Source organism: Epinephelus fuscoguttatus, linkage group LG22 (genome assembly GCF_011397635.1).
Source record: "Epinephelus fuscoguttatus linkage group LG22, E.fuscoguttatus.final_Chr_v1".
NCBI lineage: Eukaryota > Metazoa > Chordata > Actinopteri > Perciformes > Serranidae > Epinephelus > Epinephelus fuscoguttatus.
The window spans coordinates 27,051,459-27,067,353 of record NC_064773.1 but is presented as its reverse complement, the minus strand read 5'-3'; the positions used below and the strand labels follow the sequence as shown (position 1 = coordinate 27,067,353).

Sequence of the window (15,895 nt, the reverse complement as noted above, 5' to 3'; positions counted from 1 at the left end):
AAATGACACAGTATCACACCCTTGAGTCAGTGATAGATTGAGGTGCACGACATATGACCACTGCTGTGACTGGTTACCCATGTGGTGAAAATGGATTCATGACTCATGTCTTTGTGTTTTTATATAGTGGAAAGATCAAGAGTGTGTCTGACCACTTCAGAGACAAACTCCACAGGGTACATCAACGCCTCCTACGTCATGGTAAGACTAGTGGGGATTGTCTATGGCAACTGTTGTTAAAGGGCTCTTGTGCTGTTTGTATGACAGCAACAGAACACTTCACAGTTTAATGCTGCTTGTATTTTCACAGGGACATCACCACAGCAAGGAGTTCATAGTGAGCCAGACTCCTCTGAGCAGCACGGTCGCAGATTTCTGGAGAATGATCTGGGAACACAGCACACACACTGTTGTCCGTCTGCCAGACACACACTGTCAGGTAGAAAACACACACACACACACACACACACACACACACACACACACACACACTCTGTAGAGTGCTTATAAAACAACTGTATACAAACACTCAGTCTTACATGTTTTCCTGTTTGTGTCAGAGTGAAGAGGCTGAGTCGTGTGTTTACTGGCCCAGTAAAGACCAGCCACTGAGCTTTGAGGGTTTCACTGTGTCATATTTGGGAGAGGAGCATGTGTGTCTGTCCAATGACGAGAGGCTTTTGGTGCAGGACTTTACACTGGACTCTCCACAGGTAACACACACACATAGTATACTGTGTTTTACACATACATATATATATATATGCTGTATATAAACATTTAAAGGCAGTAATTTAAGAAACTTGTGCTCTCTTTCTCACTTGACTCTGTGTAGAACAATTATGTGTTGGAGGTGCGTCAGTACAGCGCCTCCTGCTGGCCCAACCCGGACAGTCCCATCAGGAACAGTTTTGATCTGGTCAGCACAGTCAGAGATCACAGCAGACATTCAGACAGTCCGACAGTCGTGCATGATCCGTGAGTACTATTTAGACAGGATCACCTCTTACATTTTGTTCATTCTTTGCAAGCTATATCCACATATATATGTGTGTGTGTGTGTGTGTGTGTGTGTGTGTGTGTGTGTGTGTGTGTGTGCAGGTTGGGAGGTGCTACATCAGGGCTGTTCTGTGCCCTTACCACCCTGTCCAGTCAGCTAGAGGAGGAGGGAGCAGTCGATGTTTACCAGGTGGCACGGATGACCAACCTCATGAGGCCTGGGGTTTTTAATGATATTGTAAGTACACACACACACACACACACAAAAATCTTGTCATACTTCCATGTCTCTCTGTCACCACTTAATGAATTAAAAAATGACAATTACAGAAGCAACTTCACCTCAGCCGTTCACCAATGAAATTCCGAATAATTGAAAACAACAATAGCTGATGAGGGGAAATTTTTTAATATGAACAGATGGTTGAGTCTTGAAGCTGTGTTTTGCTCCCACAGGAGCAGTACCAGTATCTGTACCGAGCAGTGCTGAGTCTGGTGAGCAGCCAGGAAGACCAGAGAGCCCTGCAGAGTCCAGAAACCAATGGATCTGTACCGCTGGGACAGACGAACATCGCTGAGAGCTTGGAGTCACTTATGTAGACACACTCACACACACTAACACAGACAAAGACACAGACACATGCACACACATACACAGAATTCACACCAGTATAGACTGACTATCATGTCAGATAGAGTGGCCAATTGGTCATACTTGTCCTTTTAAAGGGACATTTCACCCAAAAATCAAATATACATATTTTCCCTCTTTAACATAGTACTATTTATTAGTTTAGTTTTGGTGTGAGTTGCAGAGTGTTGGAGATATTGGCCATAGAGATGTCTGTCTTCTCTCAAATGAAATGGAACTAGATGGCACTCAGCTTGTGGTGCTCAAAATGCCCAAAAATAAATTTGACAACTCAAACTCAACAGCAGTATCTCTTTCCAGAAATCATGACCCGGGTACTCAAGATAATATAAAGATCTTGTTGTGAGCAGTTTCATATAGGAACTATTTTCTTTCTATTGAACTACACCCACCAACTGTATCACTGCATAGAAGGATGCTTATTTTTTTGGCCATTTAAGCACCACAAGCCGAGTGCCATCTACTACTGTTATATCCAAAAGAAGGCAGACATCTCCACAGCCAATATCTCCAACACTCTGCAACTCACACCAAAACAATCTTAATAGATGAATAGCTCTACAGGTAAGAAGGAAAATATGTGTTTTTTTTAATTTTGGGTGAACTGTGAACTTTTAAAAGAGAAAGGTATCTTTCTCATGAGGCATCATTTATTAAGGATTTATTCTTATTAATGGTTAATAAATAATTTACTTATTCTTTATAGATCAGTTATACGTCTTTAGATAAGCAATGGTTGTGTTGCCAGGTTGTGAAAACTCCCTTTGACTGGTCAGAAAGGGCTTTAGATGATATGGACCAAAATCTTTTTAGTAAAATTATAACTCTGTTCTATATGGTTTATTAGAAAGTAAAAACCTCATGTGCATTTATTAATGAATGGCCTAATAACTGATCTCTGAAGCATCAGAACATGATTTATTAACCATAAATAAAATCATTAGTCCTTTACAACAGTGTCATTATGAGGAAGTGGTACCAAAAAAGCTTCTCTGCCTTTCCAACAAGAACCTACAAACGTTCCATCTGTGTTTCTGTTGCTGGTCAGCATGGAGCCTGAAGCTGCAGAGCTTCAACACAAACCTTTTGAGGGGTTTCATTAAAAACTAAATGAATTTCATATAAACACACATAAAAAAAAAACAAAAAGTTCATAATTTATCACTGGAAATTATTTTTCTTAATGATGGAAGGAGTCAGCTATTTAATTCCAATAACAGACCTACTTTAAATTCATAACGTCTGCTTATTTTAATCTTTCTTTAACATTTATTTCTTTAATTAGTGGTCTCTTTGCCTTTTTAAAATCACTCCCTGTCTTCTAAAAGACAGAAATAAGTATGATTAAAAATAGAAATTGGAGAATAGGCAAAACAAAAATACAATTATACAAATTAGTTACAAATAAAAGAACAACAAGATGACTTGTTAAAAAGAAAAGAAGCAATGCAAGAAATTACATTCTCCTAATCTCTTGTCCTACATTTTTTATGCACTGCACATTAACCAGCAGATTTTGGGGCTCAAACTACCACACATCCTTATATAGAGAAATATTTTGAATTACCAAAATCTCCTAAGGCCTCACTCATGACAGTATATTGACTGCTGGTATTTACTGCTCTTAAATTTATCTGTTTCTGTCTTGTCGCCACTGGCTCCATGGTCTCTGGTACCCTGTGCCTTTTGTAATTCATGTTATTGTACTTTAAACCTGTTTTGATACAACTGTGTGACTAATATGCCAAAATAATGATCTGTGATAAATTGTTTCTTTTCTATTTTCTTAAAGTCCTGTTGCGCTCGTTAGTTTCGTACGTAAAAGTCGGAGAGGAGATAAGATGTTGTCAGATGTTCTGTAAAAGATGCAATCTGGGATTTAAAGGGATATTCCACACAAGATCTGACAGGTGGCAGTTTAAATTTATGTCAATTAAAGGAATACTTTTTTCCCCAAATGACCATTTGTTTATCAGTTACTCACCTCGTGTTAAGCTGAATTTATGTTGAAAACTTCATTTTTCTTGCTTGCCTTCATGGTGAGTGAACAATCCAAAAAAGAGAAAATTCCTGATAATTAAAGTTATCAGGGTCCATATTTAACAACAGCAAAACAATGGCAAGGCAAGGTAAGTTTATTTGTATAGCACAATTAAACACAAGGTAATTCAGAGTGCTTTACGGAGACATTAAAAGCAACGAGATACAATTTAAAACAATAAAGACAGTCAATTAAAAAGGGAAATAGAAATTGAGAATGATAGTGATAATAGAATACAGTAACATAAAATAAAAACAGGCTCAATACATTGCATCTAAGAGCACTGCATACACAGTCATTATCGTTAACAAACTATAGAACATTTGTATAGCTGCAATGTCAAAACTCCTGTTTACAAACTTCCCAAACAGAGAGCCTTTTCCAGGGGAGAGCTAAAAAGGAAGTGACACTTGTCTATGCTCTCTTCAAAGCCAGACTCCATTGACAAAAACAATAATTTTACTTTGCTCAACACAGGAGCTGCTGGTCTACCGCTGCCTCGATCAGTTAGTTTGTGGTGTTGTGTGAGTTTGGTGAATCCATCCCTTTATAACACAATAGTCACACAATAACACAAACTAACTGATCAAGGCAGCTGTAGACCAGCAGCTCCTGTGGTCAGCCAAGTGAAATTACTGTTGATGTCAATTGAGTTTGGCTTTGAAGAGAGCATAGACAAGTTTCACTTCCTGTTTAGGTCTCTGCTGGGAAGTACTACTGTAAGCATATTACTGTATACATGAGACTTGGATTATATTGCATGAGTTGTGTGAGAGTTTTTCAACAGATGTTTTGATTTAGTTTGCTGTTGTTAAACATGGACCCCATGACTTCAATTCATTAAGACTTTTCTCAGTTTTTGGATTCTTCGTTCACAGTGGAAACATGCGAGATAAAGATTTCTTGACTAATTCAACATAACACGTGGTGGTGATTAATTGACATACAAAATATCATTTGGGGGGTGAAGTGTTCCTTCAGCAATGAATTCCAATGGTAACCAGTTTTGATGAAGTGCAGAAAATATTAAAATCACGCCTGCAACAAAATGATCAGTCATTATAATCAGCTATAATAAAATAAGTACATTGTTGAAACAGTTGTCATATTGTTGCAAACATTTAGTGTTTGGACAAATAAAGAGACAGTGAAAAGAAAAACAAACAGCTGATATTACTATGACAAAATTTTATATTCTGTTAAACCACAGACTGAAAATGAAATTCATAAGCTGAGAGCTGTGACTTGCTCTGCATCCCTGTGCCACTTACTATGACTGTTTTCATGTCGAGGGAGTCCAAATGTCTCGTTGCATCAGACACGATCACTCAACCTCTGAATCACTTTCAAACAATGCCGTAGCTTCTATCTGTACCTGTTTTGCATCCACTCTGTACTGTTATTTAGCTCTGGGGATGCAAAATGGCACAAACTATAGAGGCTCCTTCTACTGAAGCAGACAGTGATTTATCTAACTGTAATATGTCTGAACTCTTTCTGTGTAAATATCCCTGAATACATCAAAAGGCCAAATTACTGTATGTTTATACTGTACCTCTATATATTTTCTATTTTACTATAAAAAGTGATTTTCTAGTCATTTACACATATATGATATAACTGTGTGGATCCTATTTGATAATTTTAGCCTGGAAATATTGATCATGTTTATAGTTTTAATGAAATGTTATCTCTTTTTATTATCTTTATGATTACAGTAGCAGCTTAATGTCTATACGTTTATCTCCAGCCATGAGCTGGTGAAGTATGTACATAGCAACAGGTTGAAGCGGCAAGATTTAAGATTTGTTTGAAACCTTGTTTATGATTTTAAACTTGTTTCTTTTTCTGGGAGGGGGAAAATAAAATGTTCTTGTTTAGACCCAAACTTATCCCTTTATTTTCTTTAATAGTCATATAAAGACACAGACAAATAGGATTACAGATTTATCATGCTTTTATTTATATTATCATACATTGTATTGCATTGTCTCCCCTGATCAACCTGTACATGACATGATAGTTCAGACATACACGTGTTAAATAATCAATGCACCATAAGAGGTTAACAAAGATTAAGTCAAAACCAAAAATATATATTTCTATATAATCATATTAATATTTGTAATGACACATTATACTGTAGCAGTCACATAAGATAAAGTGTATATAGTGCATTGAAAATAAACCTCGTTATGCAGTGAGAATATGAGTGCCCACCCTGGGAGTATTTTTTTTTTTTTTTTTTTTTTTTTACTTTAAAATATCAAGCACATAAACCCAAAGCAGATCCCCATCCTACCTTCACACTCTGCACATCACATCTGGCTTCTCACAGCCCTGTCAGCGTCCAAATGATGCTCATCATGTTTGCAGTGGTTGTGTTTACATGCAATCAGTACTTGAGATAATGTCACAGTACAGAGGCTGGGTTTTATTTACACCTGGTTCAAGTAAAAAAGGCTCTGGATATTTTTTAAAAATAACTGTTAGTTAGAAAACAGCCATGATGCTGTGGCTTTTTTTAAGTGTTAACATTTTTAAGCAGGGGTCCAATTTTCACTTTAAAAGACTTAAAGGTCCGTGTGACATCAAGCTGTCTTATAGTACAATCAGTACATTTTCAGGCCTATTTGACAGGCATTTTTTTAAGTCCTTTATTACAACAGTCCTCTTTGTTTCAAACTGCATGTCATCATAAGCAAACATTTCTCTAGACCTCCATCATCTGAGCCAAAGGACTGGATGAAAACTGAATGCCAAAATTATTCCAAGGTGCATGTAGACACGCTCAAGTCCACAACATCCTAATTAAAAACAAAAACACCTTATGTTTTTTTTTTATCATAATATCAAATTAAAAGTTTATGGCAAAGAGTTCACTGTTCGTAACAACTTGGAGTATTTTAGTCCACAAAATGTTTTGAATTTTCTCAGAGTGCATACTATCTACCGAACAGAGGCTAGATATTGTTTTATAGTCTTTCCTATTTTTGACATGAAGTAAAGCCATCTCTACTCATTGGATAGATAAACCTCATAGATAATAATCTTGTTAATTCAGAAAAACAAGACCAGATTTTTTTCCTTGTAAAAATAATTATTAAAAATTCTGAGATAATAATCGTGTTTATTTATACAAAGAGCAGATTTTTTTTTTCATTAAATCTTTTCTCAGAAATTTGAAATAAAGCCTCAGCTGTATTAATGTTGCTTTCATTAAGCACTAACATACTATACTATATTAAACGCAGCTATAAAAAAAATATTATGGCACATAGAGGTGTTAAAATCAAGGACACTTCAGCAGCTTAGATGATGGCTGACAAAAATCCAGTCCTCATGTCATCCTGCTGCCTGGGCCATAGTGGCAATTTTCTGTAACATATCCATATGCTTTTATATCCTTTGTGACAATTTGTATCAATTATCATACATTTTCAAATAACAGCCATCAAATAAGTTAAGGGCAGATAAAAAATGCTATTACTAATACCTGTGCTACAATGAGCTTAATAGGCCCACAGCATTAATTCGATTAGTCTTTCTTTCTGTTCTTTTGGGAAACTTATCACTTCCTTTTTCAAAATAAAAGCCTATCAGAGAAGTAAAGGGACTCTGCCCCCTGAACTGAAATGGTTTTTATGTTTAGAAAATAGTAAGGCCTTTTACAAAAAAAAAAAAAAGTTAAAAAAAAATGTAATGAAGTGGAGAAGTTAGGTATAACGTGTGTCTCTACAAAAGGCCTGGCTCTCTCAAGTTTAACAAAGTAAAACCCCAGGACCACTAGTTAAAATTTATGGTGTACATTTGTTTAACAACTAAATATTTCGTGTTAATTTACATGAAAGCAAAGGTAAAATATGTAGTCTTGTGCAATACACTGTGCAAATGCAAGTAATACAGGCAATAAAGAACTTAATATATATTTCTTTGTATATAATATAGAATTTTGGGAAAATAGCTACATTATCTACTTTACCTAAAATGCTACAGCACCACAACTTCCACCTGTTTCAAGCACATGATGAGAAACTGAAAAAAAAAAACCCAGAATCTCTGTTTAAATTTTTTGTCACATTCCTGTAATATATCTTCTGATGATGAACTCCAGTCATCAGTTGACCTGCTTTGTAATTTCATTTGGAATAAAATGTTCTCTCTAGAGGGAGACGCTACGGTGCTCTGCAGCTTTAAAATCTAATGTTTCATAATTTGTTATAATTATTATAAACATTGTACACTTTAAAATGTTACATTTAGCACCTTTTGAGATAAAGAAAGAGAAGTGACATTTATGGGGAGCAGCTCAATGCTCCGTTCACTGTGACAAGATCTCTGAGGATCTTTAAAAACACTGAATTAAATCCTCACTTTGGGAGAACAAGACAAGTCTGTTGTTAAAACAATATAATATTGAAGCATTATTTTCAGTTATGCATAGACTTCTTTTCCTTGTCACCTCTGAATGCGTGTGTGTGAGCATGTGTGTACTCCTGCAGGCTGTGCCAGTCGTTCTCATCCTGTCTGCAGCCTTAATTTCCCTGACAACCCTGTGAAACACAGAGGAGAAATTAGACAGCAGTATAAAGCACTGGATTAAGCAGTGTGTGTGTGTGTGTGTGTGTGTGTGTGTGTGTCCTTACAGAGTTGGTTCGTTTGCGTTTCCAGCAGTCTGGGTTGAGTCTTTTCTGTTCGTCTGCGAGGGCTTTGGCTTGCACTGTGAACGCCCGTCGCTCCTCACTTCGCATTTTCTTCCATCGCTCCCCGAGGAGGACGCTGATCGCTCTGAAACACACACACTTCCTTAGAACAAACACTGACACACACCTCGGCTTCACAACACACACGCAGAAACAGGGCACACCTACCTGTTGTCCTTGCCCGGGTACATTTGTGTGTACTCCACCCTGAACTTCTTGGCAAACAGCATGAAGGCGTTCATTGGCCGCTTGCACTTTTGGGGTGTGACGTTATTACTTCCTGCTGGGCTGGCTTGCTGGGCTTTGGTTGGCTTTTGATGAGGAGAGTGGGAGTGACCTGGACTGTGGCTGTCTGCAGGTTTTAAGCACATCCACAATTGACAGGTTTGCCTTGAGTGTATTTTTGTATTGTGTAAACTGAAGGATGTCTGTTCTAAATAAGATCTGAAGCACAGTACCTTGTGATGTGTCTCTGTCTGGAGAAACAGCTCCCCCGCTGGACTGGGACGCACGCCGCCGCCTGGCCATACTGCTCAACACGTAAACCGCAGAGGAGTCCAGAGGAGTGAAATCATAACTGAGGAAGACACATATATAAATTCAAATGTTGCACACTCACTAACTAATCTGCTGATTGTCCTTTTTGCAGTTTTAGGTTTACCTCCTAAATGTGTCAAAGACCTGCGAGTCATCGGTGTGTTTGGCATCTCTGTGTCCTGGAGGGAGGCACACATCTCCAACCTCCATTTCATAGCATGGTATCCCATAATGCACCACGGTCAAGCTCGGGTGAAATGACGACCACCCTGATAAAAAGTAAAACAGAGTGTAAATAAGATGATATGTTTTTAACAGTTCCAGTGTTCTCCTACCACTCCTACCTTTGTTTTTGACGTAGAAGGGGTGGTCAAGTTGGCACCGGGCGGTCATGGGAGCATGTCCGAATGCTCCAGGGTCAAAGGTCAGCTGTAGGACAGTCTGACCAGACAGCACAATCTCTGAATGTTCCACAAGCTGCAAACCCTCAGAGCCATAACTCTGCAAAACAGAAAGCAGTGCTCTTACTCATTATGTACGACTTCTTTATATTGGTGGATCCTTTTCTTATGCTTACATTACACAGATTGCTGCTGCTGCTGCTGCTACTGTTAAATACAGCACTTTAGAGGAATACTTCAGCCCACAAATGATCATTTGTGTATGAATTACTCAACCCGTGTTATGCTGAATTCATTTAGTTTCACTTTTGGTTCAGTTCCCTGTTGGAGAGTGCTTTCTGTTTGCAAAGTACTGAGCACACAACTGGATAAATGACACTTGGATTACACTGCACGAGTCATGTGAGAGTTTGTAAACGGTTGTTTCTTTAACGCTGCACTAAAATGACAAAGTGAAGATCTCTGAGGGCAGTCCACACACACACATATACTGCATTAAGATGGAGACCAAATCAAAAGTCGACTGAAACATAGTTAGCCACAAGCTTCTTGCAAATGTACCTTCAGAGACCTGGATTGTTCCTCATCACCAGAGTCTTCATCAGCAGAGTCCAGGTCCTCGACATCCTGCCACTCCACATTAGAGCCGTGGTGGAAACGCAGGTGAGTGCCTGAAGACAGAGAAGAGCTGCACTGAGATATAAACAATAACCTCAAATAAAATTCTTCCCAGCAGATAAATAAAAGAGTGTGACAGAGCAGTAAATGTGTGTGTATTTGGGTGTGTGTCTACCTTTGAGAAAGCAGTGCCAGGCGGTGGGTGGACAGGAGAAGCTCCAGCCCATGTCTTCATCGTCAGACAGAGAGGATCTGGTTGACACAGCAGAACCACACTCACTGCTCTTCTGTGGAAACACGAGGTGAGTCAAGTCAGTATTACTAAGTCAAACATATTAAATGATACTTTATTTGTTCTTCAGAAGTAAAGAAGAAGCGGGTAAATATGAGCTGTACCCTGCTGCGCCGACGCTCCCTGCCATGACCTCTAGGGGGCGACAAGGTGCTGCTGGGGAGAGGAGGAGGAGGCCGAGCGTAGGAATGTAGATTACTGCTGGTGCTGGAGAGGCAGACTGAAGAGGAGCTGAAAATGACACAGACTCGTGAGAGAGAGAGAGAGCGTGTGCCAACAACACAGAGAGTCTACAGACTTGACACATAGGGCTGAAAACTTAAAAGCAAGGTTGTAACTACCAGTGAGGTTACCGAGGTCATTTCCTCAGTGCTGTCTTCACGACTTTGGGGTTTTAACAGTCGTTCTACATTATACAATTACAAGCAGTTCACCCCCAAATCAAAAATGCATTTATATATTTTTTTTAGATCTGTAACATGGTTGGGGAGACACATTACAGCCATATATTGTATACGACATTCATTCCCGTCCTCAATAACTTTCATGTTTCAGTACAGAGCACGCCTACCTGCTGTTAAGAGGCTCCTGCAGCAGTGGGCTCTGAGGTCCAGTGGCGATGTGAGCCAGCTGCGTCAGCCAGTGTGTGTCAGGAGGCTGTGTGTGTGCATGTCGCTCCTGGTGTGACACACCCACGTCCACCTGGTAGACCGGTGGTGCTGTTGGCTCCGCCTCCTCCTGGACCTCCTGCAGGTCTGGGAGGTCATCTAAGAGGAGGAAACAAACAGTTGCTGAAAAGTTTGGTTCAGAAATGAAGAAAATACTGAAGTGATTCATGTGTTATGTGCTCGTGTTTTAAGTACCGTATTCCATGTAGCTGTCACTGGTGGGGAAGCCAGGTGAGGCGGGGAGGTGTTGCTCAAAGCAGAGCAGGTCATGTGGTTGGTCTCCATCTGCATCCATCATCTCTTCTGAAGATGAGACCAGACAAACTACATGAGATCAAAGTGTAGGAAGTACACCTGAATACTTCTACAGGGTTACATTTGTTGTTATGCAGCAGTTTAAAAAACGTTCAGTTATTCTGATATGGGTCATTCTGCAAAGTGGGTATTTTTACTTTTGGTCCTGTAAGTATATTTTGATGCTAATACTTTTGGTCTTTCACTTGATTAAAATTTTGAATGCAGCAATTTTACTTGCAACTGAGTATTTCTACACTGTGGTTTACTTGACTTGAGAACTTTGATCACCACTGACAGTAAAGGATCTTTCTAAAACTGAGTGCGAATCAAATATAAGACAGTGTTTTCTTAATCTATTCCCAAGCTGTTATAAGTCTAATAGTTTATTATTGATATATTAATACTATCATTATTAGATCATCACCTATTATTAGTTATTAGCAGAGGTGGGACTGAGTCATTGTTTTGCACGTCTCAAACAAGTCTTTGCAGTCAAGTAGCAAGTCCTAAACTTTGAGTTTCGAGTCCTGATGTCATAAGTCATATTGCGCTTTTCACCAAATGTAATGCCATTTTTAGCAACAAAGTAATAGTATATTAAATTTAAACAAGTTTTTTGGAAGTTGTTGCATCTCCATGTGTAATTTTTGACCCCCTCACTTTGTATACAGCAATATGTTTTTTGTTGAACACCACATAGTTTTTGTATACGCACAAAATTATCTTTGGGATCATTTTTTCCAGTTGGTAAGTAATGTAGCAGTAGTTCTTCATGGTTCTGTCCCACAGCTTGATTGGAAGCTGTGCGACTAGTTCAAACAAAATGGCTCTGAGGAATTAAGTGTCGACTTGCTGGGAACAAACACCGGGTTGATTCATGAAATAAAGGGAAATTAACTGATATCTAACACACTTTTTAAAAAACAGTAACAAAAAAAACAGTAATCTTTGGGTTTGGGGGAAAGTATCAAGTAATTTCAAGTCAAAAGGCTCAAGTCCAAGTGAAGTCAAGTTGTAAGTCTATTCTGATTTTGTCAAGTCTAGTCTTAAGTCATTCAGGATATTTCAGCCTGGGCTTGGCAACAACACGTTTTAATGGAGTGCCTGTGTCACAAACAGGAGATGCACATGGAGTTTTAAGAAGGCAGATGATGTCCGGGCAGGAAGGGACTAACAATGGAAGCTGTAAAGTAGTGTTTTTATATATATATAATTAAAAATCTAGCCTTGTACAAGAGATGAAAAGTCTGGATATCTCAGCTTTTGCTGCTTTGAATCTGACCATTCTTTGTCAGCTGCCTCTTGTGAGTCCCTCCACAAATACTCAATCACTAGAAGAGTTTTGTGTCGGTAATTACACAAGTTAACTCTGCAGTCCGCTGCTCTGCGATTACCTGTGTGCTCACCCTGAGGCTCAGAATGCCGCACGCTCTGATGTTTGGGGTCGTTGGACAGCACAGCTGGGGTCACCACCTCCCAAACCATGATGTCCACAGGCACTGAAACATGCAGACAGCGAACATCTGTTTACTCTACAGCCAACAAGTCTCACTTTATTAGCATGGTAGTTTTTTCTGTAAGTTGTCAAATGAAAGGTTATAGGACATATGTTGCAGGTAGAAAATATAACATCGATCTTTAAGTATCAGCATTACATACCAGAATCTCCCCACCCGCCACAGACACAGTAACCCAATCCTACACTGAGCTGTAATGTATATGCTATAAATGGTCGGGGTGACATAAGGAGACCCAGGGTGACGTAGGGTAATGCCTGGGCTGGTTATCTAATAATACACCTAAGTTTAGATACATTCTCAAAGCTCCAGGACATTTACCAGCTCATTATAATGAACATAACTGTATTTAATATGTTTAAATATTGCGTTTCAAACATGTAAACAGGATAAGAGTGTTTAATGTCGTCTATTTCACAATGTTCTCGTCATGTGACTCCCTCTTGTTTATAAACTTTGAGATCCTGCACGCATGCGCATAGAGAGCCCATTCATTCAATACACAGAAGGGCAGCGATAATACATTTGCACTAAACAGTTAATAAACAGTAACAAGCACGACGTTAAGCACCCAGACTAAACTAACTATTGTGATATTATCGACTGCTATTAAGCGCTGCTGGTGTCAACGGTTTTAAACGTCGGAAAACTTCAAACGAAGCAGCGTTATTTGTTGTCACGTAACAAAAGTACCGTTGAAATACTGAAGTTACGTCGACGAAAACGACAAAAAGCTCAAGCGTCTGTATTTTAACGGACATTTTCACGGCATTAACACGATTCGGGGTGTGAACATATGCCTAAACACAAAGTATAGACGAGCCATTTTATTGCGCAAAGGCAGTTACAACAAAACAAGTAACGTCAACAATGAAGCTTTACGGAGAGAGCAGCGAAACTGCATTTACGGCGACAAATAAACGTTGTCAGCTTCACGTCATTACTCGTCTGCCAAGATAAGACAAGAATCATTCAACTGGTGTGATTACTTCTCAAATTCAACGCTTTAAAACCCTTAAATGATTTCAATGAACTTTCCTCAACTCACCAAAACAGTCGCCTTGTACGGGAAAGGGGGCTGGTATAAACACCTTTCCTCCAGCGATGCTATTGGCCAGAGCTGCTGTCAATCTACAGCTCCTCTCATTCTGATTGGTCAGCTCCGTGCAGCTTGTCCTCTTCATTATTATGGCCACAACAATAAAACACTGGGTGGGTTGTGAAGATGAAAGATGGCTGAGACAAAAGTAGCCCACCACAAGTGGCAATTAAAAACATTTGAGCTCCTGTATAATGGGCATAGCTTAATTTAGCACAAAGTCAGTATTGTTAACACAGGAATTAGACTGTGACACAACAAGACAGTCATTTCTTAATTCTCACAAGGTGCCAAGATTATCTAATAGCAATATAAAGGCCTGAAATGTTTAGCCTAGAAGCATGCAGTCTCTGATGTGTGATAATAAAACAGACTGTGACACAATAAAAACAAGGTTGGAAAACATGGAATGGTTTAAGACAAATAGCCTTCAGCACAATTACAATACTTCCAGTGCAACAAGTACGACAGGTAGTTTCATGAAGTAACCCGGTCAAAGACTTGCTCCTGTGTTTCAGACACATGTTTGTAACCCAATATGAAACCCTTAATATCCCTAAGTACACTCTTTAGTATAATTATAGATGCTTCACTGCTGTTAGCAGGAGAGGGTGAAGCCATAATCAGAGGCATCTTCTCATTAAGTCAGAGGTGAAGAGGCTAAAAATTGTATGCAGGTAAAAAGTACTGTTACTTTACAATAACGAGTACTCAAGCGATACATGTATAAGTAACAGTTAAACTACAAATAAAAGGGTACTGAATATTTCTGGATGGAATAGAGATGGTCCAAAGACACCCTTGGTTTATGTGTGAATGCACCATATCCAGGTCTCATCAGTCAGTTGAAGACAGTAGCCTAGTTAAAGTCAAAAGAAAAAAAAAGACATCAAAAATGGCCAAATCATGATAAAAAATTCATGGCAAACACACAATAAAAATGTTATTTCAATATGTCTACGTTATTATTAAGTTGATTATTACATACATCGATGCTTACATCAGTATTGGTTTGACTTTCATTTTATTTCATTGAACCGTAGAGTTGGTTCAACAGTTTCCTGGTTTGCAGATCATTCTGTCACGTCTGTCATGATGGAGCTGACCCCTGACATATGGAGAATCGTGAGTGTTTACTGCCCCCTAGTGGTCAAGGTGAGAAACTACGTGCACACGTCAAGTTAGACACGATTACTTCGCAACACTGTTGTCAATCCTTTCGAAATAAATTAATGAGAAATGCTAGAATAGATTCTAATAAATAAACCTTTAACTAAACAATCTGAAATAAAGCCAGAGACTACAATTACACATTTAAATGGGCATATTTACTAGTTAATTATTATTATGTATCAAACGAATTTTTAGTCTCAGTTATGTTTTCTGTTCAAGTTTTTATTCTATTTTATTTGTGTAGGTCCACACTATGTGAACACACAAGTCATCATGTCAATTGCCAGTTTCATCATCATCAAGCCAGACATGATAACATGATCCTTCAACCTCAAGAAAAATCTTGAGTGTTATAGTATATTTTTTTTTGTTTGTTTGTTTTTGTTTTTATCAGTACTAATTCTTAATATTTTCACTTATAAACTTAACACTACAAAAGACACTAAAATACTTTTCAGTGTGTTATTTATGAGGGGGGAGGTGGTGCTGCAAAAAGGGGAAGGCATGTCAAATATTTTTTTAAGCTCTGAGTAGGAACTTGTGTTTTTTTTTTTATTTTGGCTCATGGGAGGGGCATACAAATTTGAATGATTGTATTTTGTATTCATTTTGCCACCATATTTGAAAGAAAACTAGGCTTCCAAACTACATGTTTTCTTTAAAAAATCTGCAAAATTGCATCGTTTGTCACAAAACAGAAATTGTCCTTTGACACATGTTGTGCGACGAACTCTTCCATCAGAAAAATAAATAAATAAATAACGAAATATGAGCTTAAAATAGTGACATTTCACCAAAATCACTTTACGTCTCTTTTAAAATTTGGCAAAAAAAATAAAAAATAAAAAAATAAACTATTTGCCCAAACTACCCAGCATGCAAGACAAAAGTAAAAAAA

At 38.4% G+C, this 15,895-nt stretch overlaps 2 protein-coding genes across 7 annotated transcripts in view; one reads left to right on the top strand and one right to left on the bottom strand.

Moving 5' to 3' along the window:
* The window catches only part of ptprz1b (protein tyrosine phosphatase receptor type Z1b), a 77,499-nt gene extending 75,863 nt beyond the window's left edge, over positions 1-1,636 (top strand). For all 3 annotated transcript variants that reach the window (XM_049567166.1, XM_049567165.1, XM_049567167.1), the window contains 6 exons: positions 128-201; positions 311-439; positions 561-713; positions 836-978; positions 1,102-1,237; positions 1,456-1,636. In XM_049567166.1, coding sequence (XP_049423123.1) covers positions 128-201; positions 311-439; positions 561-713; positions 836-978; positions 1,102-1,237; positions 1,456-1,599 — 779 coding nt within the window. In that variant the 3' untranslated portion in view covers positions 1,600-1,636. The remainder of the gene's footprint in view (positions 1-127; positions 202-310; positions 440-560; positions 714-835; positions 979-1,101; positions 1,238-1,455) is intronic.
* A 3,990-nt stretch (positions 1,637-5,626) lies between these two features.
* Positions 5,627-14,603, bottom strand: LOC125882949 (HMG box-containing protein 1-like). Of its 4 annotated transcripts, XM_049566951.1 has the most exons (13): positions 13,774-14,424; positions 12,603-12,707; positions 11,107-11,214; positions 10,815-11,010; positions 10,348-10,474; positions 10,127-10,238; positions 9,895-10,004; positions 9,277-9,433; positions 9,057-9,201; positions 8,854-8,972; positions 8,564-8,747; positions 8,339-8,480; positions 5,627-8,245 (listed from the first exon to the last, which is right to left on the bottom strand). In XM_049566951.1, the coding sequence occupies exons 1-13, from the start codon at positions 13,907-13,909 to the stop codon at positions 8,228-8,230; spliced, it is 1,659 nt and encodes a 552-aa protein (XP_049422908.1). In that variant the 5' UTR covers positions 13,910-14,424; the 3' UTR covers positions 5,627-8,227. The 4 variants fall into 4 exon arrangements, with proteins under 4 accessions (XP_049422908.1, XP_049422906.1, XP_049422905.1 ...); XM_049566949.1 differs by having other exon boundaries at positions 9,057-9,433; positions 12,615-12,707; positions 13,774-14,603; XM_049566948.1 differs by having other exon boundaries at positions 9,057-9,433; positions 13,774-14,580.
* Between the last annotated feature and the right edge of the window lie 1,292 nt (positions 14,604-15,895).